Source organism: Apis cerana, linkage group LG8, assembly GCF_029169275.1.
Source record: "Apis cerana isolate GH-2021 linkage group LG8, AcerK_1.0, whole genome shotgun sequence".
NCBI lineage: Eukaryota > Metazoa > Arthropoda > Insecta > Hymenoptera > Apidae > Apis > Apis cerana.
In genome coordinates, this window is record NC_083859.1 from 481,939 (window position 1) to 509,786 (window position 27,848).

The 27,848-nt window shown below is 30.8% G+C and overlaps 1 protein-coding gene across 14 annotated transcripts in view; it reads left to right on the forward strand.

Annotated features, from left to right (window-relative positions):
- LOC108000937 (potassium/sodium hyperpolarization-activated cyclic nucleotide-gated channel 2) overlaps positions 1 to 27,848 on the forward strand; it is a 187,906-nt gene that overhangs the window by 33,332 nt on the left and 126,726 nt on the right. For 11 of the 14 annotated variants that reach the window (XM_062077787.1, XM_062077788.1, XM_028668247.2 and 8 more), the window contains one exon: positions 10,422 to 10,505. The exons of 1 other annotated variant lie outside the window; for it this stretch is intronic. In XM_062077787.1, the coding sequence (XP_061933771.1) occupies positions 10,422 to 10,505 (84 nt within the window). Of the gene's footprint in view, positions 1 to 10,421; positions 10,506 to 15,195; positions 18,748 to 27,848 lie in introns of those variants that run through there. 2 more of the 14 variants (XM_062077781.1, XM_062077783.1) reach the window with 2 other exon arrangements.

A 27,848-nucleotide genomic window follows, 5' to 3' on the forward strand; every position in this document is an offset into this window, starting at 1 on the left:
CGAGGGACTTGTGGTGGAAAGGATATCGTGCTTGCCATTTTGATTGATGACTCGAAATAGGTATTTTTTATGACGGGTTTTTTTTAATTTTTTTTTTCTCCTCTTTCTTTTCCATTTTGCAAAAAATTTGAATTTTAAATCTATATAATGTTTTAATTCAACTAATAAAATGAATATTTTTATGAAATTTTGTATTTTATTTCTTTTCTTCTTCTTCTTCTTCTTTTTTTTTTTTGTTAGTGAAAATGTAAGTTTTTAATTCGAAATATCTTCATGGCATTTTGTATTTTTTATTATTTTCTAGTAAAAAAAATAAAAAGAATAAAAATATTTTTTTCAAAATTCATAAAATTAACAGAAAATAGAATTTCATCAATTATAATATTGGAAATTTAACGTTAATAGTATATTCAAAATAATATAAAACATAAAATATTCAATAAATTGTTTATTACGAAAATGTTGTGAGGTCATTTTCGGAAAAGAATATACAATTTGAAACTTTTTAATTATAAATAAATTATACACTTCATAATTTAAAATATTCGTTTATTTATCAAAAATTATTTAATAAACAATGCTGCGTAATTATTTATCTTGAAAATATTAATTTATTTCCCATAGTTTAAAATTATCAAAATTTAATATAGTTCACAAATAGAAAAAAAATGTAATGTTTTCAAATTAACATAACACTGATTTTCATTGAATTAATCTAAACATCGAAATCGAAGGATGTGTAAATTTTTGTTCAAATGTACTTTAGACATAACTTCGTTATTAAGTAGATTTACGCTTCGTAACTTAGTTATGTCTAGATTCCAGGTTAGTTGAATTAACATTTGGTTTAATTAATTGAAATATGATGTGATTGAAGATATTGATACATATCCGAGGTATGGATAATTTATTGTTCCTATAAGTTGATTAAATTCGGTGTTTTTAAGCTTTGTTATGCGTAATTTGATCGATAGGAAAAATCCGGAGAAATTAAATATAGATTTAATCAAGATTCAACATATAGTGAAATTAGAACACCTTGGATCTAATTTGAACTAACGAGCATTATAATCTAGTTCCATCACAATTTTACCTTAGTCTTGACCTAGACCTCGTATGGACCTAGACTGCCATATGCCACAAATCTAACCCTGACTTATCTTGCACCTGATTACATGTTTCATTAAGATTTTAACATATAAGAAATATTTTAAGATTATCCTAATTATCAAATGTTTATTCTTATATTTTATGAATGAATAATTAAACCATTTTTATTTGGACAATTTAGTGTTCAAATTTTTTTTTCAATTTTTTTTCATCTTCTTAGCAAAAAAGCTTGAAAAATTAATCTAAAATATTTTGGAAAATTTATATATAAAAAAATTTTCTTTTAAAAATTAAAAAATATTGAACATTGTAAATAACATTGATATGGAATTTATGTAATTCTATAATTTTAACGATGATAGTTTTAAATTTAGTATTTTTAATTATTTAAAAATTTAATATTTTTAAGTCTGAAAATATTTAAATCATTTTTTTATTTGTGTATTTATCATTTATATAATGCAAGAACTTTTCATCATAAGATGATATAATTTTAGTAGAAAATAAATATTAAACATTCCAAAAAATATAAATATAAAGTCAATAATAATTACGTGAGATAATTTCAATTTTGAAGTTAAAAAAAAAATGTTGAACAAAGAGCAGAAATTATTGAGAATGATGCGAACAAAAAGATTTCGTATAAAGTCAATAATAATTATGTCAGATAATTTCAATTTTGAAGTTAAAAAAAAAAATGTTGAACAAAGAGCAGAAATTATTGAGAGCGATGCGAACAAAAAGATTTCGTTCTAAAATATCTTTGTGAGAAATTAATTCCAATGAATGATTCGTCAAAATGATAGTGATATCAAACTACGATGATGATTGTAGGTCATCGAGAAAGTGGAAGCGTGAATCGAGTCGATTCAATGGGTTCTTTTTATCCAAAGATCGGGGTATTTCATATCACTGAACAACTCGTTTCATTAACTTTCAAGTGGGCGGAAATTGTGCTTTGTGAAATATGTACAAAGAACAATATATTGGTCTAGTTTAAGAAGCTTAAATCGAATTCGAAATTAAATAGAATTTCTATAAATATTTAATATATTGTTCTAAAAATATTTTTTGACAATAATATCTTTTATGGTGTTTCTTATTTGAATTATAATTGTAATAAGTATTCAAAGGTTTTTGTTAAATTAATATTATTCTTAAATGTTTGAAATTTCACAATAAATATTTTAAAAAATTAAGTTTTGTATAATTATTTATTTCACGTTTTTTTATGAAAATGATTTTTGTTTAATCTTGTTAATTAAATCAATGATATAAAAATAGAGAAATAGAAATCTTTTAAAGATTTTTTGATATATAAAAGTCAAGGATTTTGATTATAAAAAAAAATCCCACGTGAAATTCTAATATATTATGAAGAATATAAATATTCTATAAAAGCCAATCTTCATTAAATATATTATATATATATATATATTTGTTTATAATCCTACGATATTTAATTGATCATTGATTTTTAATTATTATATCTCATTAAATGCGAACAACGATTATCAAAATCATCGATCAACAATACCACTTAACACATAATTATCAAAAAAATAACAGAATTCATCGATTCAGCGTTCAATTTATCGAGTACAAAGACGCGATATTATTCAAATGACACAGAAGTGATATTTTAACGCCATCTATGTGTATTTAATCGTACAAGTTATTTCATTAAATTGCTCGAAGTTATCGCGATAATCAATCAATCGAGAACCAGGTGCTCGAGCACGATATTCATTTTCTGATAAATATTTCGTCTTATTCGCATCGATTGTATCCTCACGACTGAAAAATTAGCTCGAACAAATGACCTGGAACGAATGGGATTAACCATTGTCATATCAGAATTTCTTGGCTCTGTCCAATCTCTCGATCCTTCTCTTCCTATTACAAATTCTGGAATAAAAATTTCTATTTCAGAATATTAGTTTCTTTTTCTTCAATTCTTATCTTCCATTTATATATTTTCCATTTTTCGAAGAGAATTCGTTCGGAGAGAATATTTTAGATATTAGACTCGTGGTTGATTGATAAGTATACAATTAATTTCAATTTGGGAGTAGAGATTTTGTAATGAAATTTTTTTTATTTGGAATCATCAATTTTTAGATATTTTAAAAGTATTTTTATTAATATAATATCATTGATAGATAGAGATTTCCAGAAAGATATTTTTTCTTTTTATTTAATTGCTGTTTTTATTTTTATTTTATTTAATTTAATTTTGTTGAAAATTGATTAAAATTTATGGAATTACATAAAAATTTTGTAAAAACAATTGGCAATTAAATGGATTAACACATTGTCTGTTGGTTTTTTTATTTTTATATATTATGGCAATAAATAATTTATTTATTTTATTCGATATTTATTTCCGTGTTTTAGAATTAAATACACGTTATGTATTCGTGTATTTTATAATATATAAATTATTATGAATAATTCTTTAAATACATCGTGATTTTTAATTCTATAAACCTCAACTCGAATGCGAAAGATATTGCTAATAAAGTCATTTCGAGATAATTATGAGATCCTTCTATAAAATATATTACTTTCTCGGATTATAAATGTCACTTTTTCAATGAATTCGTTTCATTTTAAAACCACAAAATATTCGACAATTGTTTTCATTCCTGTATTTTCCTATCCAAATTATTATCCTCGCTCTCCTGTGATAAAATTTTATTTGTTTTAAAATGTAATATAATAATAAAAAAATAAATATTATAGAAATAGCACGAATTAATGATAACAGTTTTCAGCAAACGTATCAAAGAAAGAAGAAACATTCGTTCAAATAATTCTCACATTAAAAATTGTATCAAATCACAAATTCATATTTATCTTAATTTATTTTTGAATCCAATAATGATATTTAAATAGTATGATGTTTCTTGTCCTTCCTAATAATAATAACAATTCATTTATATACATATATTTCCCTACCATATTTTATCAGAATAAAGGAAAATAAATCTATCGTATGCATTAAACTAACAAAAATAATTTCACCACCGTTTCTCTAATTCCATCGACAAACACAGATCTTGGATTACTTTTTAGGTACGAGAAAAAGACAAAAGTCCACCACTCTCAGGTATATAATTATTCGAAAGCGAGGCGAAATTATTCGAAAATTCATGAAAGCTCTTCAATTCTATTTCTCCATCCTCGCGTTCCAATCCCATTTCTTCGATCAGAACCGTCAAATCCGGCCGGTTCCTCCCGATCGTCACACGATAGAGATCGTCGCGACGTAGCACGGTGCCGCCTCGAGTGGAGGTCGATTGTGCTCGAGGCCAAAGGCGGCATATTTATATTTCAGAATTTTCATTGTGAATCGGTTTCTGGGCCACAGAGGAGATACCAGCTAGGTTCACTACCTATTGAAAACCGGCCGTGAGTAGTACTGTCGTTCGATAAACGGTGTCTTTCCCGGAGCTTTCGGTTCAAAGATAAGAATCTCGGATTCGAGGTCAGCCAAGCAGTCCTCGAGGCCTCCTTTGGCCATCGGCAAATTTCGAAAGGGCGCTCGACCTCGTACGAGGTGGTGGCAACCGTGGTGGCTGGTGAGAACTGGTGGTCGGGGGTGGTTACTACCCTGTGACACATGCACACAGCGCCTGTGTGTACGTGGCACATAACATTCGTGTGTGTGTATATAACCTCTCTGAACGAGACTGGCACGCGATCGAGATCAATCGGTGTGACTGTGTTATGGCGACAATATCTAATATCCGAAGAGGCGGTTATTGTGAAATAGATTGTACTTGCTCTTTCTCTCCTCTTTCTTTCTTTTTTTTTTTCTTTCATATGATTACAACGAGCACTATCGTGTACGGAGAAAATTCGAGTGAAAGGAAAAAAGCAGGTGCTCGATACTTTTGCGGAAGGTCAAGCGCCCTCTGAGCCAGACAATGAAGCCCTCTTCGACTTGTACACTGTATGTCCGGTCCCGGTGTGCACTCTGAATTATTTCTTCGGGCATTCGGGCACCCCTGTCCTCGGAATTTATTGGATAGCGATGAATGATGGGTATTGTCTCTTAGTTTAGTGGAAGTCGAGATGGTTTTGAAAGGATGGCTACTGATGGTGAATGCTGAGGATTATTTTGGGCAGATGTATGACTTATATGTAAGAGCGCCTGGGATGTTGTATTCCATGTATCTCTTTTTTTGTGTTAATAGGTTTTCGCTGAAAAATTAGAAAATTAGAGGATAATTTTATTATAGGAAAAGTTATCTTGATAATAAGAATACATTTTAATCAAAAATTTGAAATTGTCATTCTGATCACCAGGTGTTCAGTGACTTTTCTTCAAATATTAATCATTCTAATATTAGCATGAAAATGTAATTTGATAATTTAATATCTTCATGCCTACTCGAAATATTTCTATCAATTTTATCACACGTGTATAATCATTAACACGATCAAGCACGAAAATTTTTTAGAAAATTTTCCGGATCAAATTCCATTCTCCAATTTTCTAAATAATCTGAACGTAAATAAACTATCCAACAAATTCCATCAGAACTTCGTTCCCGTTCTCCAACACACAATTTGTACTCAGGCTCTGTGTAAATCAACGAACGCTCAACTTCTTTCTTCTGAACAAAAAAAAAAAAAAAAAGAAAGAAATAAAAAAGAAAAAAAGAAAAAACAAGCGCGAATCTCGCATCTATCACAATTGTTCCAACTGGCGCATTCGACCTCGTCTTTCGTGGATCGTGATGTTTTTCAGAAAGCAGAGAAATCCACGCCCTTGCGACAGGGTGCACTTGGCTGACGAATAAATCAACGATTTCAAATACACACTTCTCGACTCGAACTATATTTCCAGAGTGGAGAAGGAGTGGTCGACGTCTTGATTCGGAAACGGGGTTGAAAACATTTTGGTTGGCAAGATGCAGCTCCCATCTCAGACCCATGGTGGCACGGTCGATACCGAGCCACGGAGGGTGCACACCCCCGAAACAGTGTCCACGTCGCTGGAACACGTGACTAATATCGGGAATGTCCAGTCGGATATGGATAAGATAGATCGTTTATGCATAGGGTGTCCAATTTTAACGCTGAAATTATCATCGTCAAACTATCGCTCTATAGATATATATTATAGATATTAAAATACTAATGGAATGATCAGAATGTAACAAAAAATGATAGAATGAAAATAGAATGACAGTGTTAAATTTTTTTTGTAAAATGTACAATTGTATGGATAAGATAAATGTTTATGTATAGGGTGTCTTGTCTGATTTTAGCTATAAAAATTGATAGATCTCAGATTTTTTTATGATTAATCGATTATAGGAACTAATTGAAAGATAAATAAAAAGTTTTTGATTAGGATATTAAGAAATTCGTAAATAATGAAACAATTATAACATATCTGAAAATTAAATAATTTTTAAATGTAAATGCATAAATTAGATGTCTTAATTATATTCATCTCATGAATCTTAAAATTTGGATCACCAATGTTTTATTGTTAATTTTTATAATTGAAATGGAAAAATGTCACATTTTTTAATAGAAAATAAATTCATATTACATATATTATTTATCCTATATTATTAAAATGAAAAATATCTTAACTCGTATTTAACAATTTTAAGAAATTTTATTTATATTTAAAATCATTTAAAATATTTCCATATTAACTTTGAAAATATTAAATGGAAAATGTATCCGAGGATAATGGATTATATATTTAAAAAAGCGATTAAAATTTCAGAATGAATTTTGAATTATTAAAAAAAATTTGATGGTTAATAGAAAGATTAGCAAAAAAAAAAAATGTTTATGTGAAAAAATATTCACAAATCACCGTTCCAAGCGATAAGCTTTTTGAAAAAAAAAGAAAGAAAAAAGAGAACTCGTTTCACAGGTCCGTTTTTCTGGGTCGAATACCATTTCACGCGAAGGAAAACGTTTTGGGACATCCTGTTATAATTTTCAGTCTGACAAGCTTAAAACAGCGGTGCACATCCGTATGAATTCTGTCTAACTTTCTTCCATACAGGTTGATTCTATTCAATCTGTATATGTGGATACATTTTAAGTGATAAAAGTACATGTTATGTGCGCTATGCAACTTTTACAAATTCATTAAAGTTTAAAACAATGAGAGAACGTATCGCTGATTTGCTATAATATAATTAAAAAATTAGGAAAGATGATTTTAAAACGAATATCGACCTATAAGACTGCATAAAAAATATATCATACAATAAAAATATCAAATCGAAAATATAATAAAATATACGAACAGTAATCATAAATTAGAAAATATAATAATAATATAAAAAATAATAATAATAATATAATAATATAAAAAATAATAGATTTTTGCAAAATGGATTTTTGCAAAATGGATTTTTGCAAAATAGATTTTTGCAAAATGGATTTTTGCAAAATTAACTTTATTGATTTTTAATTTTTAATTTTTAATTTTCCTTTATAAAATTTTCAGAATAAACAATATCTATATCACGATGCAATTAATAATTATAGAATTCATTAACAATTGTCAAAGAATAATTTAATTTTTCAATTAGTAAAAGAAATTCAACTTGAAACTTAAAAATTTAAATAAGTTTAGAAACACGAAATTTACGATAGATTAAAATTTGTGATACGTTAAACCGTTTTAACTTCTCAATATCTCGAAAAAAAAAAATACCATATTTTTATTCGGTAAAAATTCCCAACAAAAATCGTTCCTGGCACGTTTACATACATATCCATTTCACGCACAATATTTCTTCTCTTTGGCTCGAACCGGTGTTCCAAAAATATGTCAACGCGCACGCCCACTTATCCAGGAACAAACTGTTCGATTCTATTTACCACCACTCGCCTATGCATCCCGCCACATGTTTCATCCAACGTTCTTTCCTCAGTATTCCTCAACCGAGTGCTTAATTCATTTGCTCCTCCTCTTTCGTCCATCATCTCACCATTACATTCACTATGCAAATCTTCTCTCTAATGAATTATTTAAACGTACATGCTTCTCTCTTTCTCATTGCCTTGATGCATATACTCATGCGTCTCTCTTCGACTGCGATGTTCTTCGCGTTTCCGTTCGTCGAACCGCGATGTCTTCTTGGAGGGATTGCAATTTTAGAATTTACTATTATGCATGACGAATTTCCATAGAAATTTTTCCTTTCTACGATTTTTTTGTAGGACTTTTTATTTTGTAGAAAGAGTAGAAAAACGAGGAGGATCGAAAATTAGAGGAGGTTGACGAATGAAATACGCGAGAATAAAACAATTTGTTTTTGTTGGTTTTTCATGATTAGCTTTGATGAAAAATTTTGGCGCAAATATAATAATACGAAATTTTAATTAAAAATAAGTGTGACTTTTGGAGTTTTTAAAAATGTAATTCAAAATATAAATATGAATATGAATAATATGAGAATATTAATGTGATATTATAATATGAAGTAGATATAAAAAGAAAATGAATTAAACTTTTTTTTTAACAAGGAGAAAAGTGAAAATCTAAAACTTTAGTTGGACATAAAATAATTTCAATATAACGCGCATAAAATCAATAGATACAGTATATTAGATTTAGAAATAGTTTGAGAAAAAATAATTTTTTTTTTATAAACGAATTTCACACATAACGAATAAAAACTATCATTTTGTCTCCGCTCATTGTTTTTTCTTTCATAAAGGTTTCTCAGATTTATTAAATCTTACTTTATTAGATCTTTATTTTGTATCGATTGACGAATTTATCGTCTGCAAATACATAGGTTTCATTCTTATTGGTTCTCCGTTCGAAGGTAGTTGCTTTCAGAGTTTCTTCTAGATTATTCGTTCTGGAACGATCACAATGAACAGCATGTGCGCCAAAGAAATCGATAACTCGAGCCGCGATCGGGTGACACGTGTTTTCGAGAAATTGTGTCCTCTATAGAGTTTTTGCGACTTGTTCTTATTTCGTTTTTTCAATCCTCTTCTTACTATGTCTTTCAAATCGAGATCTTAAATTTTTGTGTTTGTCAGATTTTGATTGAGTCATACGCAATTGTTAACAATTTTTTTAAACAAATGTTAAAAAATTATTATACCATAATCCATATTATTCAAAAACTAAGATTTTTAAAAAAATTTTTTTAAAATACATTAAAATAATTTTTTAAACTTTAAAATAATTTATAGTTACAAGAAAAAGAAAATTATGAAGTAGACAAGAATTAAATTTTTTTGGTCCTTTGAATAACTTTAAAAGTTATATCTTACACGAGAAATAGTAAAAACTGAACATTTTAAAGTTATATAATAAGTCAAAAATATTTCATTGCAGTCATTTTTTATATATGGTATTATAGAATAGTTCGTTTTTTCCGAAAATTAAATGTTAAATAACGCAAAAATAAACTTGATTTTAATTTAATCATTATGCCAACTCATATTTCATATCTAAAAACGTTAAATAAAAAACAAAATTATTGATTAAAAAATTTTATTCTTCTTCGAAAAAATTTTTTCACACAAAATGATTGCTATTTTATCATTGTTACTTTTATTATTATACTCAATTAATATATTTGTTAAAAATATATTTAAAAACACTAATTCACATTTATCTTTAAAATGATATTACATACAACGATATCCCAATAATTTTCCATTGACACGTGAACAAATATACGTATCAAATATTATAAATTTGTAAAAAATAAACATACAAATACAATATCTATACTTAAAAACTATGTACATATAAAATAACACCTATTGTTTTCTTTAAAGCTCGCGATATTATTAATAAAAACAAAAATCTCTGGTATCTTAATCTGCGGTCATGAAATTTAAATTCCCTGTTTTATTTGCAACAGAATCCCGATATGAGTGGCTTAATAAAAGCGATACAATAACCGAATCAAAACAAAACGATAACTCAAAGATCGGATATTAAATTCGTCTTTTCTTTTGCGTAGTAAATTTCTTTTCTCTTTCATTTTTCTCAATCGTGTATCATATATATAATATATAATTTTCATTTTAGAGAAAAAAGAGAACTAACGTTCGTTTAACAAGAGATAATGATGTTACGATAAATGATATTTGTTGGAATTCTGTAAAAATTAAAAAAAAGAAAAAGTAATCGATCTGGGTCACGGATGTTTTCGCGGATGTTACGAAAAAAAATAAAAAAATCCGAGGTAAACACGGGAAAACGCGCTAGATGGATAAGCTGCAAAAATCTGTGTGTTTACGTGGAACGTGACGAATTAATTCTAAACTTTTCTTTCCCTTTTATACAGTTGCCATGGAAATGAGAACCGACATGCCGCGAAACACGAAAAGCGTCCGTCACAGAAGCTTGAAACCTCCTGGCCATTTTCCTTGTAAGTCCAAACAAAGTTACTTTGAAAAGTTGCTTGCTCCAGCATTTGTTCAATCAAGTAGTTCAGTCGTTTTAAATCGCTATTCGGCTTTATCATTCGGGCGGGAAAATTTCAAACGAAATATCGCGGAATGGAGATCTAATACGTGCGTAGAATATTTTGCAAGGGTTTGACTCAGGAGGAGCATGGAAGATGGGAGTGTTTCTTCTGCAATAAATCAGGTGCAAAATAAATATTTCGTGTTAAAATAGTCAAAGTTCTAAATTAATAGGTTTAAAAGTATTATGATGAATTAATCTCCTGATTGATTTTGTACAAAGATGTGAGAATGTTTTTTGTTAGAATTGTAATAAATTTTGACTGATTATTGATTTGATACTGTTGAAAATACTTATTGAAAATTATAAAAAAATGTTTTTAACTTTTTAATAATATTAATAATTATAAATATTAAAGTAACGAGAATAATATCAGTATAAATCTGATTTTTAAGGAATATAATTAATAATTCAATTCAATAAAAATTCAATAAAACTATTACTCTTTAAATACACTATGATAATTTAACATCAATGGTTAGTTATTACCAATAATATATGTATTTTATGAAAATAATATTCCATACGAATCGAATTTTGAAAACGTTATCTCTTACATTTACATCGTTCCCAAATTCCTAATAATCAGAGAAACGTCTCTCCAAAGAAAAACGAAATTCTTACACCTCCCTTCCTTCGATAAATCTACAAAAAGGCATTCTCCTCTCACATATCAATTCCATTCTATCAAAAAGATATCATAAAAATATGAATCCGATAAAAACAATATATACATCACGAATCATCTCTCACAAATTTTCCTTCAAAATCAACAACTACTCCTCCATCATCCACGTGCCAATTGTCCTTCTTCGAATTCCAATTTCGTCCAATTTTCTCTAAAAAAAAAAAAAAAAATTCAACGAATTTCACTTTTATTGTATCATCGATCGAATATCCCTTTCGAAAAGAATCCATCCATTTATTTTTTCCTTGGAAAACGAAATTTCAAAAGGGCACGCGTCATCGTTCCTCGGATGGAAATTCCATTCGCATAACTCGCCCCGGCTTGACGCCATTTTTACGGTCAATATTTCCCCGCTAGACTAGATGTCACCCCTTGCCTGGCCACCCTCACCCCTTCGAACTTACGCCACCCTCCACGCGATAGCGCCACTGGCATGTTTCCAATTTTCACGAGGGGGTCGCCTCCTTTGTTCATAGCGTTCTGTCTGCTTTCTTGCACCCTCGTTTCGCCTCGATAAATTTATTTCGCCACCGATCTCCTCCGCGCCACCTTCCCAACCGTTCTATGTCTCGATCCACTGAGTTCTGGCCCCTGTGAGAAAGATTGATGAAAAGTAAAAGTAGCCTGAAAACCGGGTCACTTTGACACATAACATATATTATCATGAAGTGAATCGGTAATGTTAGAATTGATTACGTAATTCTTGAATGGATTTTCGCAAATTTTTGTATGAAATGGAATGTTGCTACTTTTGTATGTATGATTTTTTTTGGAGCAAAGTTTGTGGATTTATTTGGAAATTTTCTATGAGATTTTATGATTAAATAGGATTCTTTTTTTTCACAAATTTCTTTTTCTTTTTTTTTTATTTAATCTTAAGAATTTTACTTGAAATTTGTGTTTTTAAGAAATATTCAGATGTTGGATGATTTTTAAAGTTAAGTGTATAATAATGTAAATAATAAAATTAATATTAATAATGTAAAAATATTTAGTTTAGTGATTCGATATATATTTTTTTCGTTATTTGATGTCGAAGATTCCATATAATAATTATTATTAATATCAGAAATATTTTAATCATATTGAAGAAATATAATCTTAATAATTTTCTTCAATTATAAAAATAAATAAATAAATGGCAATGTTTCGTATAATTCTTCCCTTTCATAGAAAAAATTCACTTGTAATCCAACGTACAATTCGATTCATTTTATATCTAATTTCCTTTTCGGCGGAATGTTTACAAAATAAATGTTAATTTAATTCAATGCTCTAATAATGTATTGCTGAGCGGATAAGTGGTTATGTCTCAATATTTCATCGTTATATCATCGGAAATTGTATCCGATTTGCATATATGTGTACATAGATGTTACGCAAAGAAGCGCTTATGGAATTGATGATGTAACATGGATAATTTTATCTCCCATTTACTAAAATTAATCAGATCAAAAGTTTGGAATCGTTATGGACCATTCGATCACAAATTACAGAGAATATCGACGAAATCTCTTCTTGCGATATTTTAGAAATTTTTCGATTCAAATATACCATCAGTTCGAATTTTATTTGCAATTTGTAACTTTCGAAATATTATAAGAATTCATACTTTTTCAATCAGAATTTCGATAGTTGTTTGATAAAATTCTTTTAGAATTGTTTTAGAAAGATTTTCTTTTCAATTTTCTTAATCCCATAATACTTATGATTCTAAGTGAATCGAATTTTCGTTTTCAAAAATAAACATCTAATTTCATAAAATAAACGGAATAAGAAAGATAATTTATCGTGATATGATCATGTATTATATCGTGATAATATATCGTGATAAGAAAAATATAAGAAAAACGAGGTAAATTTATATCTTTTAATTTTTATCAACCACATAATTATTAAATCCTATTATTTCTCTAAATTTAATATATAATTCTAAATATTTTAATTAATTTGTAATAATTGTTGTTAAATTTTTATAAATTTCTCGACACGATAAAGTTCTTAAAAAAAAAGAAAGATCCAATAAATCTTTATAATATATAAAATATTATAGTCTAACGAGACTATTTAAACAATGCGTTAAATATTAAATAAAAATCATTTTCCCATAATCAAACAAAGCGTGAAATATCACGTCTATTCTCTACGATCAATCAAACACAATTTTAATCGATCGCGAGAAAAGCCAAGGATCCAACCCCTCTGGATAAATTTTGATAGTCCTCGACAAATCGTGGGCGCGCTTGACCTTAACACTGATTGGTCGATACCTTAAAATAGCCGTGGCCGGGTATCTGATAACGGGGTTTATTTATAAATCTGACTCAACATTTTCGCGCGCCACGTTTCTTCCTCGTCATCGCGTAACAGGAATTCGCCTGTTATTCGTTTCAACATTAATTCCCTCCTCCTCCCCCCTCCCCTCCCATTGTCCTCGTAATCGAGAGTCTGTGGAACAGGGCAATGGGAGAACATTTTTATTGATTTATCGATTCGTTCCGTAACCACAGAGAGAAACGAATAGTCGGATAACGAAAAACGAAACAGAAGTGGTGGAAAAATATGGGGTGGAAATTGAGTATCAGATAAGGGGAACTCTTTGACTCCAATTCGATGCTGTCTCTTTAAATCTTGAAAATCTTTTTTTTCTTTCTCTTTTCTTCTTTTTCTTTCTTTCTTTTTCTTTTTAATCAAAAATGGACGTTCCTCTCCATAGCGCCCTTGGGAAATTAACGCCTTTTCGGGATGAATGGCGAATGGACGAGCGAATGTACCCTTGCGCCTATAATTGGAGCAAGAAAGCCGATGATTCACGTTGCCTTTGCGCTTCCATTGTTATTTAAGTCAATGGAACGGAACAAGAGCCCACTCGATAGTACACAAAAGAAAATTTCTGTTCGACCAGACGAATACACTTTGTCCAATGTTCGATGGTCACTCTCGGTTTCGCGACATAATTATAGAAGTGGGTCCTTTTCGTTGTTCTCCGGTTAATTTTGAAATCTTCGATATTTTATTGGGGCGAGATATTCGGTGTTCAGAGAGTGAAGGAATTTTATTTGTTCGAGAGTTTTACGAAGGTACTCGAAAGGGAAAAGAATCTAAGGGTTGAAGGAGAAGAGATATTTAATAGTCGAGAATATAAGAGGGATGTAATGATTTCCGCTCGGAGAATTCGATTGATACAAAGAAATCTTTGCAGTATAAACTTATACGACGGTTTGTCGAAAGTAGTTCTCTTTTTTCTTTTAGAAAATCATTAATTTCTTTTAATTAACTTTAATTCAGGAACATATATTTTTAATTTTATTTTTTAATTAAAATTGTTCTAAATAAAAAAAGGAAAAATCTGTTGACCAACTTTTCACTACAGAATCTTTTAAAAACTTTAGTCATCAATAATAAAATGAAGAAGTTAAATGAATATACATTTACGATATCGTGCGACGAATATTAATAAATATAAAGTATAATATTAAATGTAAGATCAATCACGAATAACCTCTCCTTATTCAAAACAAAGATCCACTAAAAAAAAAAAAGAAATTGGAATTTTATCTACCAGGAATGTAAATTTATTTTCTTGCACAACGAAAAACGATACTCCCAAATAAAATTGATCGAAAACTAGTCGATAAATTCTTCCCCCTCCTTTCTTGGAAAAATTCTTCCTTTAGCCGAAAAAATATCCCTAACTTGCCGAACCGAGAATCCATCAATCATCCCAAACCTATCGACACCGAAAAAAAAAAAAGAAAAAACAAAATCCTGTCAAAACCACACGATGCCTCCTCATAATCTCGTAATCGAGGACCTCGACCTTCCATTCGTCGATGGCTCTGCCATCTTCTCTCTCTCTCTCTCTCTCTCATCTCTCCCTGGCGGAACAGGCGGCGAAAAGAAAGCGCACGAGGGAGGAAAATCGAGGCTCGAGGAACGGGGATCGAGTTTGCGCAGTCGCGGGACCGCTCGATGTCGCGGGGGCAGTCATCGTTGAGAGCGACGAGTTTCTCGCCGCGTGTACACGTATATATCAGGCGGGAGGAGCGTTCGTCCAGGATCATAATCGGTCGAGAGGAACGCACACACGCACACAAGCGCGCGCGCACGCTGAATCGCTTAAAGTGGCTCGCCTGGGGTTGAAAAGTTTAAAATCCATCCGAAAAAAAGGAAAAGAGAAAAGAAATATAAGGACACATGTGGTCGATCTCGTCTCGTCGATCGGACCACAGATAGATTTCGAGCCAATGGCGGCCGACAACGCTCCAACGAACCGACAATTCGTCCATTCGTCCAAGTGATTCCTTCTTTCGCCACGACCTTCGATCAGTCATGAGATGGACGTGAGAGGATCCTCCTCGATCGAGGCTCATTGGATCGCCGATCTTCTTCCATCGAGAATATTCGTCGTGGTGGCAATCTCGTGGGTAATCTGGTGCATCGATCGCGGTATACGGGTCGACCGATCGTACACGGGCTTCCGGGAGCGGCGTGCGGCCTCCTGAAAGGGAGCCCGCTTCCCCGATCGATCCTCGAATATGACCTTCGAGTCACGTGTGCCGCGGCGCGACACGCAAGTCACCGATACGAGTGATTCGCGAGGCGAACCGGCCATCGATCACGAAAAGAATCGCGCGCCGCGGCGGACTTTTCGACGTTGACGCTTTGGACGCGGGATATTTCCTTCCCTTCCCCGGAAGGACGAGATACACTGCCACTACAGGGGGCGAGAGAGAGAGAGAGAGAGAGAGAGAGAGAGGCGAGTCGTTCGAATCGATACGAGTCGAAGGAAGGAAAAGGAAGTCGTGAGGAAGTCGTGGACCTGTGATTCCTCGAAACGAAGAATCTTCGTCTCCATGGGACGGAGAGCTTTTGAAATGGAGGGAGAAGTGATTCGGATGCTGTAGATCCGTTCGTGCGGCAAGTAAACGGAGTAGAGAAGAATTCTGGAATTGAAAAGTTGACGGTGGAATAGTTTGGATGGAAGTAAGGGAGCCTGGTTTCATGGACTTGTGGTTATGTCATAGACGAATGGGGATCGCGAGGAGAGCTAAGATGGTAGACTGTAGAGTTTTGGGATGGTACCCTGTCAATAATTACTGTGTTCCTTCGATATTCGTCTCGACAATCGGGGAGACTGGTCTCGAGGAATTTGTCTTGTTTATCGAGGATACGGTGAGCTGTTCTTCGAGAGAAGCGAGGTTAAACGTCCGTTAATGATGCCAATCATCATTATTAACTGTGACTCGACATCGATCAACAATAAGATTCGTCGAACTGTAACGTTGTTTTCAAATATTCAATCTAAGTGAACCCTAAATAATCGTTTCGTTTAATTGAATAACATATCTCTATCACTTTCTCTTCCTGAAACGATTAATCGTTTTATCGATGCAAAACCAGTGGTACCAATCCTATCAATCTTGCGAACGCACACGAGTGGATGGACAATGAATCTTATTGATCTTTCATCGAATCGTTCCAACTGCTCATCAACGATGATACAAGTGTTCCAATTCTCTGGAAAATGAACCTCTTTCTCGGACTCTTCTCCTAATAACAGGGAAACGTTCTTTCGAATCTCGATATCCGTCAATAATATCAGTGTTTTCAATCTATCGATCAACGGTGATAACATCACGGAGGACTCCTCGTTTAGGATTGCTCTTCTACTTTCCGCTCAATTGTCCGCCTTCGAGGAGGAATCAAGTCAATACGTCCGCTAGTCTGATCGTTCTATACGTATTCAAATCGTGAAAAAAAATAAGATAAAGATAAAAATAAAAAGCAAAAGAATCGTAAGATAGATCGGTCGGACGACAAAGAAACGCTTGGTGATACACGCAGAGCTTACTTACTACCCAGTTCAGTTTTCTACCAGTTTTTCTATTCAGAAGCTGTTAGCAATTTTACCAGTCAATTTATCGAGTTTTTCGAGGGCGAAGGGGGGGTTGGTCGAGGGGAGATCGATAATCGCAGCTTCATTTCGAAAACATCCTTGAGCGGGATTGTTCAAGGACCACGCGTTCGAATGATCGAATGAGGAATGAGGATACGACGTGGAATCGATATCATCCTTGGCCACACGCGACTTTACACACGAATAACAATAATAATAATAATAATAATAATAATAATAATAATAATAATAATAATAATATCTTCCAACGAAGAATATACGAAACAAATCGAATCGTTATTAGGATATATACGTCACGAAGAAAACGTCCAAAGATAGATTTTTACAACTTTTTGCCCGTACAAGAAATAAAAGTATCCATCCAACAGCGTGGAAAAGTGGTTGTGTTGATTCCTGGCATAATCGAGTTATAGAATGTCAGAGGCTCGTTTTCACGGCGCGCATGTCCAGTGCCTTGACTACCAACGGGACCGCGATATACTTTGGCCGACGTCGCGAGCCACTAGGGTTTCGAGGGGGTGCGCTGGGGCAGAAAGTAGGAAGGGTGAAGTAAAAAAGAGAAAAAGGGAAGGAGAGTATCAAAGTTCCACCGTGTACTCGCAATAAAGTAGCCGCGATAAAAAGTGAGCTCTGTCACTCGCGAGTGGACGGTGAAGCGTGGAAGACGTAAGGAGAGCGTGGAGAGCCGTCAAAGTGGGTAAAGTTTATCTTCGAGTTGAAGTGGCAAGGAAAAGAGAGAAAACTTTACGAGAAAGCAAAGAAAGAAGGAAGAGTATACGAAAGAGAGAGATAAATCAAACTTGCCTCGACAACGTCCGTTCTTCAAGTTAAGACAATTATTAATCATTGGCTGTGCTGTTTATTCTTCGTTCGAGTTTTAAAAAAAGTAGCGAGTTTTAAAAAAATAAATCTTAATCGCGAGAGAACGCGAAGAGGAGGAGAGACACGAAGGAGAAAGTATAAAGAGATATTTTTGCTATATCCTTTCTAGACATACACATGCACGCACACATACACACACAAATACACATATATACACATCGGGTGATCGATTCGAACAGATACAACTGTCAAAGAGACTGACAGATTCAAACAGATTCGAATCGTTCTGGACGAGAAATTCGATCGAGAAATCAAGGATATACACATATTGGAAAATCAATTATAGATTGATTCGTCGTTTTCTGTACCGATGGTTCATCTATTCTCCGGACACGTGGTTTGCTCAACATGTCGTTCCGCAACATCCTGCGGAAATGCATGGACAAGACACGTCAGATAATTGGCCACGCTTTGAAGAGGTGAACTCGGTCGAACACGTGACGCCACGATGACGAGGCGCGGCAGGTGATCGTTGGCAAACAGTGAGAGGAACACTGGCGGAAGTGCGCGCGTCAAAGGTCTGCAAAGGGTCTGGAGGATGACGAAGTACGGATTGGCAAGGCTGGCACTTTGGAGGCCGAGACGTTCGGTTACCTCGCAGCCGGCCAACCAGCAGGAGAACAACCCTCTGATGTATGCCGAGAGCAGATTGTTGTATGTTGTTTGAGAGAAAGAACACTGTTGTCGCGCGTACAGTCTGCTGCTGTGGCTTCCGTGTTGGAAAGGCGTTTTGCGCTTTTGGTGTCTCGACCAGATCAAATGTCCACTTGTATCCAGTTTCGTAATTTTTTAATAAAACTAATCCGAGATTTATTTTTTCCGTTGTCGCTTGATTCCGCTTGCACTTGTCGCGGTCAGAGCTGAACGAAATCTGAGAAGCTGAAAGGACAAAGGTTTTAAGTTCTTTTCTTTGTTTCTATTTCTATTGTCTTCGTCATTGGAAGCAAGATTGGAAAATTACTCTTAACAGAGACACGTAGTTTTAATTAGAAAGCTAATCGAAACAAGAATATGATACTTTGAATCAAAAATTTCGAAAAAAATCCACTTATTCTCGGATAACTACTTTCAGAAATTCAGGAGTGCATAAATTTTATATTGGCAACTATTTTGTAATAATAAGGCTGTGCAATTTGTTGAAATTTACGCGATAAAAAAAAAGAAAAGAAACGAAAGAAGAAACAATTTTGTTCGGCTCTGCCACCCTTCGATCCCGAAATTTCATCCCTTTTCCACAGCGTACGTACGCGTACACGTAACTGCGCTTTGTTTGTCGCTTTCAATGTGTCTGCAGCGTTTTGAGGAACGGCGGGGAGCTGTGCAACGATCGCTATAACAGGGGCACGCTATACAAAATAATCACACGCATGTAGTGATCGCAAATGGTCACACACAGGAACAGTACTTGAATAGATGACGTTCGAACAAGAATATGGTGATATTTGAATATATCTCAAATTATTAAGCTGACAGCGATTTTGATTCATAACAATAATAACAAAATCAATAATCAATAATTCAAGCAATTTTAATGTACAATAAGATTATTTTATTTTTGTGTTATTTTTGTTGTTATTATAAAACGAATCAAAAGATCTTGTACATTAATACATTTCAAATTATTAAGCTAGCAGCGATTTTGATTCCGATTAATAACAATAATAACAAAATCAATAATTCAAGCAATTTTAATGTACAATAAAATTATTTTATCATTATTTTTGTGATCGTTATTATTTATGAAACGAGTTAAGAGATCTTGTACATTAATACGATATTTTTTAATACAATATTAAAACAATTTATTTATTTAATACAAATTATATACGGAAGGAAATTAAGAAAAGGAAATAAAATTTATTTTATATTATTTTGCAATTCAATATTTCATCGTAGAAAAAAATTGTCATAGATTAGAGATTACAATTAATTCAAATTTTTTCAAGAGCATTTGATTTTATAAATTACTATTATGGGTTTATTAATCACGACAGAAAGTAATTCAATTTCTGAAATTGTGATTTCTGAAATGAGATTTCTGTTCTCGAACCGACATTATACAATCTATTATACAATCTATTATTTCCTCTTCTAATCATCTCTTTTAATCACACTGACACTTAAGATCGCTTGTTATATCCATTCCATTAATTGAAAAGATAAGTATTGTACAATGATCTGACTTCTATATATATATCGATCTTTCGTTTCTTTAATTCTTCAAAAAAAAATTAGAAGATTAAACCAAGGTTGATATTTAAACAAAGAAGGAACTAAGAAATATCTCGACATCAAATGACGAGAAAGAGAGAAAGAGTTTGGATAAAACTTTTTCACAGGCGAAATCTGTTGATAAAGTCGCGTAATTTGTCGCGACAGCGATTGATGAGCACGTTTTATTCAGGCGCAGCACGTGCGTTAGAACACGATGAAATCGATTACGCGGGTGTTGGACGTTCATTTGCTACCAGTTGATGGATATCGTATGCCGGAAAACAGGATTTTTGCTCTGGAATCACCTTTTTCTCTCTCTCTCTTTATATATATATATTATTTCTTTATATTTTTTTATATTGTCACAAGAGTGTTGAGAAGGATGATTTTATTGTGTGGGAATTGAAGCATTCGAAATTTAAAATTTGTGAAATTTAGAATTTTTTAAGATTTTGATGTTTTCAATTTTATAGAAATTTGAAATTTGATAATTTTCATTCTGAAATGATTTGTGATTTTTTAGAAGCTTCGTTATTTTCTAAATTTGACAAGACTGTGAAATTTATTGTTTTTTAGAGAAATAATAATAGAAATAATATGCGAAAATTTTAACACGAGATATAGAAAATTATTCAATTTAATTTTCACTTTATTTTATTTTATTCTAATCTCGATTTTATATATCATATCTATTTATGATTTTTAGATTAATTAATTTAGTCTATATTCTTATCATCTGCTTATGATTCAATAATCAATATTTAAGAATACATAAGAATTAGATTTCTAAGAAATTTTTCAAATCTAAAGATTATTCATTTCTATTTTTAATGAATATTTATTTTATTATTATAATAGATACAATTTCAAATCTGCAAAATTAAAAAGTAAGCTTAATCTATAAAACAAAATATAGAAAATCATGCATTTCTTCGATACTATAAATAATCTATAAAATTAATAATAGTTATAAAGTAGATCGGTATGTACTATAATTGAGCTATAGTCGAAGGACATTTTACGAGTTATCTTTTTTTATTTATATCTTGACTAAAACGTGGTTATATTAAAGGTTAAATATGAAAAATGAACGAAAACGAAACTTTCTTCAATTTCTGTTTTAATTATTTAATTCTATTCTTTCTACCTACAGGATTCAATATTATAATTTTATATATAGGATCGTGTTTAATTCATCAAAACAAATTAAGCCTAATTTTTAAAATAGGATATGTAATTCCTAATGGAACCCTACCCAAATAGATTTCACGATAGTCACATTAGAATAATTGTAACTCTACAAACCTCGTAAAAATTATTTTGAGATATATTATCTTTAAAAAAAAAATCATTCGAAAAAATTGAATTTAATAAAATTCGTAGCGATAATTGATATACAGATTGGAACGAATTAGAGAAAAAATAAATCGAATTTAATTTTCAAAATGGATTCCTCTGTCCAAATAGACTTTATGTCAGACATGTTAAGAAAATTATAACCTCGCAACTTTTGCAAAGGTTACCTTGGGATATACTCTCCTATTAGCCTCTTGAAAGTGTTAAACTTCCAGGAAATCAATTGACGAGTTGGGTATCGATACGAGTCAAATACATTTTATAACATTTTTAACAAACTCACATTTTCAAGAAAATATTTTAAAAGAACAACACATTCTATAAACTTTTGCACCTAATCCAAAATGATTTATACCAGCAAATTTAAAATAATACACTTCTCTTTTCTATTTATTGAATTCGTGCTATTGCTCGAGTTTCCAATTTTCCAATTGCATCTTCCTCGACAAAGATAAAAAAAGGAGAAAAAGAAAAAGGAAATCACTGAAATCCAATGTGACAATCAAAGTGCAGCGGCAGAGCCAAACTCTCCTTCTTTCTCTTTGATACGAACCGATAAATATTTATATACTTCGCGCCATGCCATGGACGTATTATATACGTATACATATGTGTGTATATATATACATATGTACATACCTGTACATAGTATTGGTAAAAGTATCGTGGATGGTGCATGATTAATCGAGTAACTGACCTTTGCGGCTATATTAGCGCATCGTACAGCTGTAGCGGATCCGTCCAGAAGGTACACGAACGGAAATAAAAACGCTTGGGTGGATTTATGTTTCCGCCCACCCTCTCGTTTCTTTGTGACCCGTGATGGTGAACAGTGTCGATCATTTCTCGATCGTTTATTAGCTATCGACAGCTCGTAAACGTCACTGGATCGAGAAATCGTAAAAGTAAAGTCGTCACCTGGGGAGGAGAGGGGGAGGAGGAAGTGAATCGTACGTATGTGTGGTGCGATGAACACGTATTATGCAATGTGTATAGATAGGAGGAGGATCGTTAAATTGAAACTGCACGGATTGATTCTATTTTCTTCGTTTTAAACAAAAAGAAGGGGTTGTGTATCGAGATGCGTTTGAGAAGGAGTTTTTATCGTGTTTATTTTTGAAAGAGCGGAGTTGCTTTTAGTATCGAATAAAATTATAATTAACCCTTTGTAATTTCATTTAGATCGCGAAAACTATATAAATAAGATGTTTTATTGTTGGTATATCGTGTTATTTTTGAAGGGGTTGTTTTCAATATCGAATAAAATTATTATTATTAACTTTTTGTTATTTCGTGTAAAGAAAGGGAAATATACGTAGAACCATGATTTTATTTATTGGAGAAATTTTGAAAGATTATTTCGATATCAATATATATAAAATTAATAATTAATTTTTTATAATTAATAAACAGAATGAAAATCATTGTTGAGACATGTTGTAAATACATTTGAACTAATTACAGATGTGAAAATATTGGTAATTTATTAATTTAATAGTTTAGTTTATAATTGAAAATAATGAAAGACAAAAATGAATTTTAAATTTGGTTATCACAAATTTGTCCTTGTAATATTCGAAATTTAATTATTCTTTTATTCAAAATAAAACTGTTAAATAGCCTTGAATAGAAATTTATTAAGTCACAAGCGTAAACATAAATAAAAAATAGCTAAACAATATTAGACGAAATATAATTATTTAATTACATTTCGTGTTAGAAAATGTTTCAGAAATTAAAACTCGAAAGATAGTCTCTTCGTATGTTAAAAGATAATTCGATTTTTTTAATTTCATTAATTCCATATTCTACCAGCATTTAATATCGTGCGTGAAATAAAAATCTAATTTTGGACATCATGAAAAAGGGTGTAAATGGATAAAAGTTTGTGTAATAAGGATATTAAAAATATTTTAATAAAAAGTATTAGGATTAAGTATTCTAGCATAAAAATAATTTTTTGTAACAATTTGTAACTTATATGCAGATCTTTCATAATCTTTAGAAATGTCTTCAGCTATTTTTAAAAAAAATTATTATATAATATTATAATTACAATTCTTTGATATCATTCTGAAATTTAAACAAATTAAACAACGATGAACAATAATTCATTACAATGTTTTTAAATATATGTTATTTATAATGAAAATTGTAATATTGAAAATTATCTCATTGCCTCAATTTTTGTCATAAAGATATAAAATTTTGATTTTTAGTCTTCTTCCTGATTTATATTATCCATGACATATCTTGAAATGAGTATGGCTCCCAACAGGAATTGATTCAGTGAAAAATTCAGAATTACTTTTTGCAACTATGATTCATGCGACAACTTTCTTCATTATTATTCGACATATGGTGAAAACTTGTACAAAACTTTTTACACTTGTTACAGAAAAGATATACACGTGTTGTTACGAGTTTTATTATTAATATTCCACTCGTCTCGATACACCTTGCAGTAATTCCCAACGAAACTGCAACTTTTTGACAAATGTTTAAAGTAATTTTTAGATAATTTTTATTTATTCTCATCATATCACATAAATTATTAAACGTGTAATTATTATTCCAATTAACAGATATATAATTAAGAAAAAAGATAAGATTAATTTCTATGTACTCTTTATACGTCTAAGAAAAATTTATTTATGCAAATTAAATTACCCTCCCTCCAAAAACAAAAAAATAAAATACATTTGAAACATTTTTTAAAATAACAAATAATCCAATAGGCATATAAATGTTCATGTAGAGAAGACAAAAAGAAATATATATATTATACAATTCATATAAATATACATCTTTAATTCCAATTATTGAAACATTTATAAATTTACGTAATGACTGTACGATAACTTAACCACGATTAAAAACACATTACACGTACATAATTAAATCAAAGAAAATTTGAGTAGGGAGGATTTATCGTCCTTCAAAACAAGGACAATTTATCATCTCTGATCACCTTGGATCCCCAGTGACCCACATGTCACAGTTTTCCAATGTTCTAGGTCCGTCTGTCGGTCTGTCTATTCGAGTTTGCTCTTTTTCCTGGTTTATGTGTCGCGGGTTCGCGACCGTGGTACGCTTTGGTCCGTATTGATCTGGTTTTACCCCGCATTCCACAATCCCCACGCAACCCTCTGCACCTTCTAGCCCCCTCCCCCTCCCTTTGAATACATGTTTGTATATATTTATAGGAAGTTATCCCTTTTCTCTCGTATTTCGATAATTTTCAGCCGAGAAATCGATCAAATTTTATTCGAAGGACGATGAATCGTTTTATAAAATTCGTGATTGGATTATTTTGGTCGAGAAATTGTATCTGTATTTAGTTAGGAAGAGTAAATATTATTTTATTATTTTAGATTTAATATTTTATTTTATTATTGAAAACTTTTAATATTCCTTTTTTTCTTTTTGGTTTAATCGTGATTTGAAGTTTTTTTTAAATTTTATTTGCAAAATCGATTATTTTTTATTGAAAATTTAATATTTTTTATTGCGATTATTGTGAAATTTTGTTAGTTAATTAAAAATTGTGATATTTTGTTAGAGAATTCAAAGATTTTTTTTTCTTGTTTACTTCAAAGATATATATATATAATATGAAACAGAACTTATGTTTTTACTGTTTTCCATCCTTATAATGTATAATAACGTTTAATACAATCTTAATAATATCAAATTAGAAAAAAAATTATTTACAAATTAATTAAAATCACACCAACAGAACAGATGAAAAAAAATAAAATAAAAATATTAAAAAAATATTAATTTAAATAAAAACAACTCTTTTCAAAATTTTGAAAATATAATTTCCAGTGAAATAAAATTACCATTATCATTTCTTAAATACCCATCATTCAAAATCCACTCGAATGGCATTCCAATTTGAAACTCTTTCCATATACGATTCATCGATTACGAGCAAGTCTTTTAATCATGTTAAATGACTAATTTATAAAATGTAACGTGGATATATAAATCGTCAAAGGCGTGACGAAAAGGCCTCGCCATTTAACACATCACGAAAATCCAAAGTTCTCCTTCTTCGCGTTATATCGTACATGACATGAGTGACTAGATTTTGTTAATCCATCGGTAAACATTTACATCGGTCGGTGTAGATCGCTCTGTAAATATCACTCGTGCGTTTAGTCATGAATGGAAACGAAGATAAAAATCGTTTCCCTTTTTATTTCGTCGATCTCTGTTTATTCGAGCCACTTATTTGTCATTAATGTCGATCATATAATTGATAAGAAATATTGGATAAGTGTTGTTAACGTTTGCTTTGAAAAAATTATTCAAAGAAAACATTGATCTATTTGAAAATTATTACTTCATATTGCATACAACATAGAATGACGATATAATCAATGATTATCAAAAATTATCATTCTAAGAAAGATGAATTTGCAAAATGTTGATATTAATTTGAATGAATGAATTGTGGTAAAAATTATTTAAAAATAAAGGGTAAAATTGAAGTATCACTTTTGAAAAAATTCAAGTTTGAGATTTCATCAGATACATTTGGCTAACTTCCAAATGAATGAGGATGAAACAACAGGATAAGTTATTCTATAGATCAGTGTAGTTTTTTGTATATAAAACTCTTATGAGTTTTAGCATTAAAAATAAAGTCTTGAGCAATATATGTATATTCTACTTATTTACTTTCGTAATCTTCAACTTCAAATTTTAAAATTGTCCTTACAATTAGATTTTAGAAACATATCATATACTATTTTTGACTTCACTTGACAAATAGCGAAGATTTGCTCAGAATTATATAATAAGTTCTGACAATTTTATTTCCTAATGGATGAAGAAATTCAATCTGGAATCGCGGTAAACAGGAACTGGTGCGTGTCAAGATAGGATGAAACAGGTTTCATAGTCATTGATCGTAACGGGAAGTTTCGAAGTTGATATGGAGTTGAAGTGGAGTTTCTATGTTCGATTGAACGGAGAGCAAAGGATAGTACACAATATTCCTCTCTCATTTAGATACTTTTGATATTCACGAAGTGCAACAAAGTTGTAATAGATAGAAATTCGAATCGACGAATAGTCTAATAATTCTATTTAAATTCTATGAGAATCTACGAGTCTCTCATTTCAAATATTTTTCTTGATCGAAAAATTTTTGTTTTTGAATTTCATTTTTAATTACATAGTGAAATGAAATATTCTTTTCAATTTTATTCAAATATCTTCCACTTTTTTAACTTTTCTTTTCCTTAGGAGTCTAATCTTTATCTTAAATTATACACTACATATGAAACTTTTATCGTTTCATAAATATATAATTTGTAGTTAGAAACATTTTTATAAACTGTATTGTGTTATCATTAAGATTAAAAGATTCAAATTGGTAAATATTGTTTTATCTTGTATCAGCAGCTTTTCCATTAATCCTTACCGACAAACTTAATACCTTAGTCAATCCATTCCAATTGCAAATAGTGTCTTTAAGAATGTTCAAACACTCGTAAACACCAGTGCTATTAGCAAGATAGTAGTTTCACGATTTTGCACTCTTTCGTTTAAATCATTTCAAAATTCGTAGATAAACATGTCAACACATTCGACAAATATTTATCTTTTCTAGACGAATCCTCTGAGTATACAGATTAACCTGAATAAAATTGAATACTGTGAATAAAATTTCTTTACTTGGTAGTTTCGTGAAATAACTTTTTAGTTAAATGAATTAAAAATTACGATTAAGTTCTTTTTGTTTCCTTTATTTTTCTATTTTTTTTTTAAATTTTTGTTTCCCTTTTTGTGAAATTTAATTATGAATGAAAAAAAGAAGGTATGTATAAAAACTTTTAATTAGAGAGATTAGAAATATTATTTAAGTCAAAAATTCAGATAATGAATATACACGCAACCATTAACTTAATTGTATTGCATGATCTTATTTTATATATTCATTTCTGGATTTTAAATAACAGGAGATTCGATTTCAAGTTTAAGATCTGAATTTATTACTTTTTCATTTCGTTTAATTTTTAAGATGTAGGAGATAGTCTTCCTTGAATATTTTTCATCTGAATCTCTTCTAACAATTAATTAAAGCACTTTTAAAGCTTGATAAATTATTGTTAGAAATAAATTCTAATACATTAAAATATAAAAAATTAAGAAAATAAAATATTTTCAAT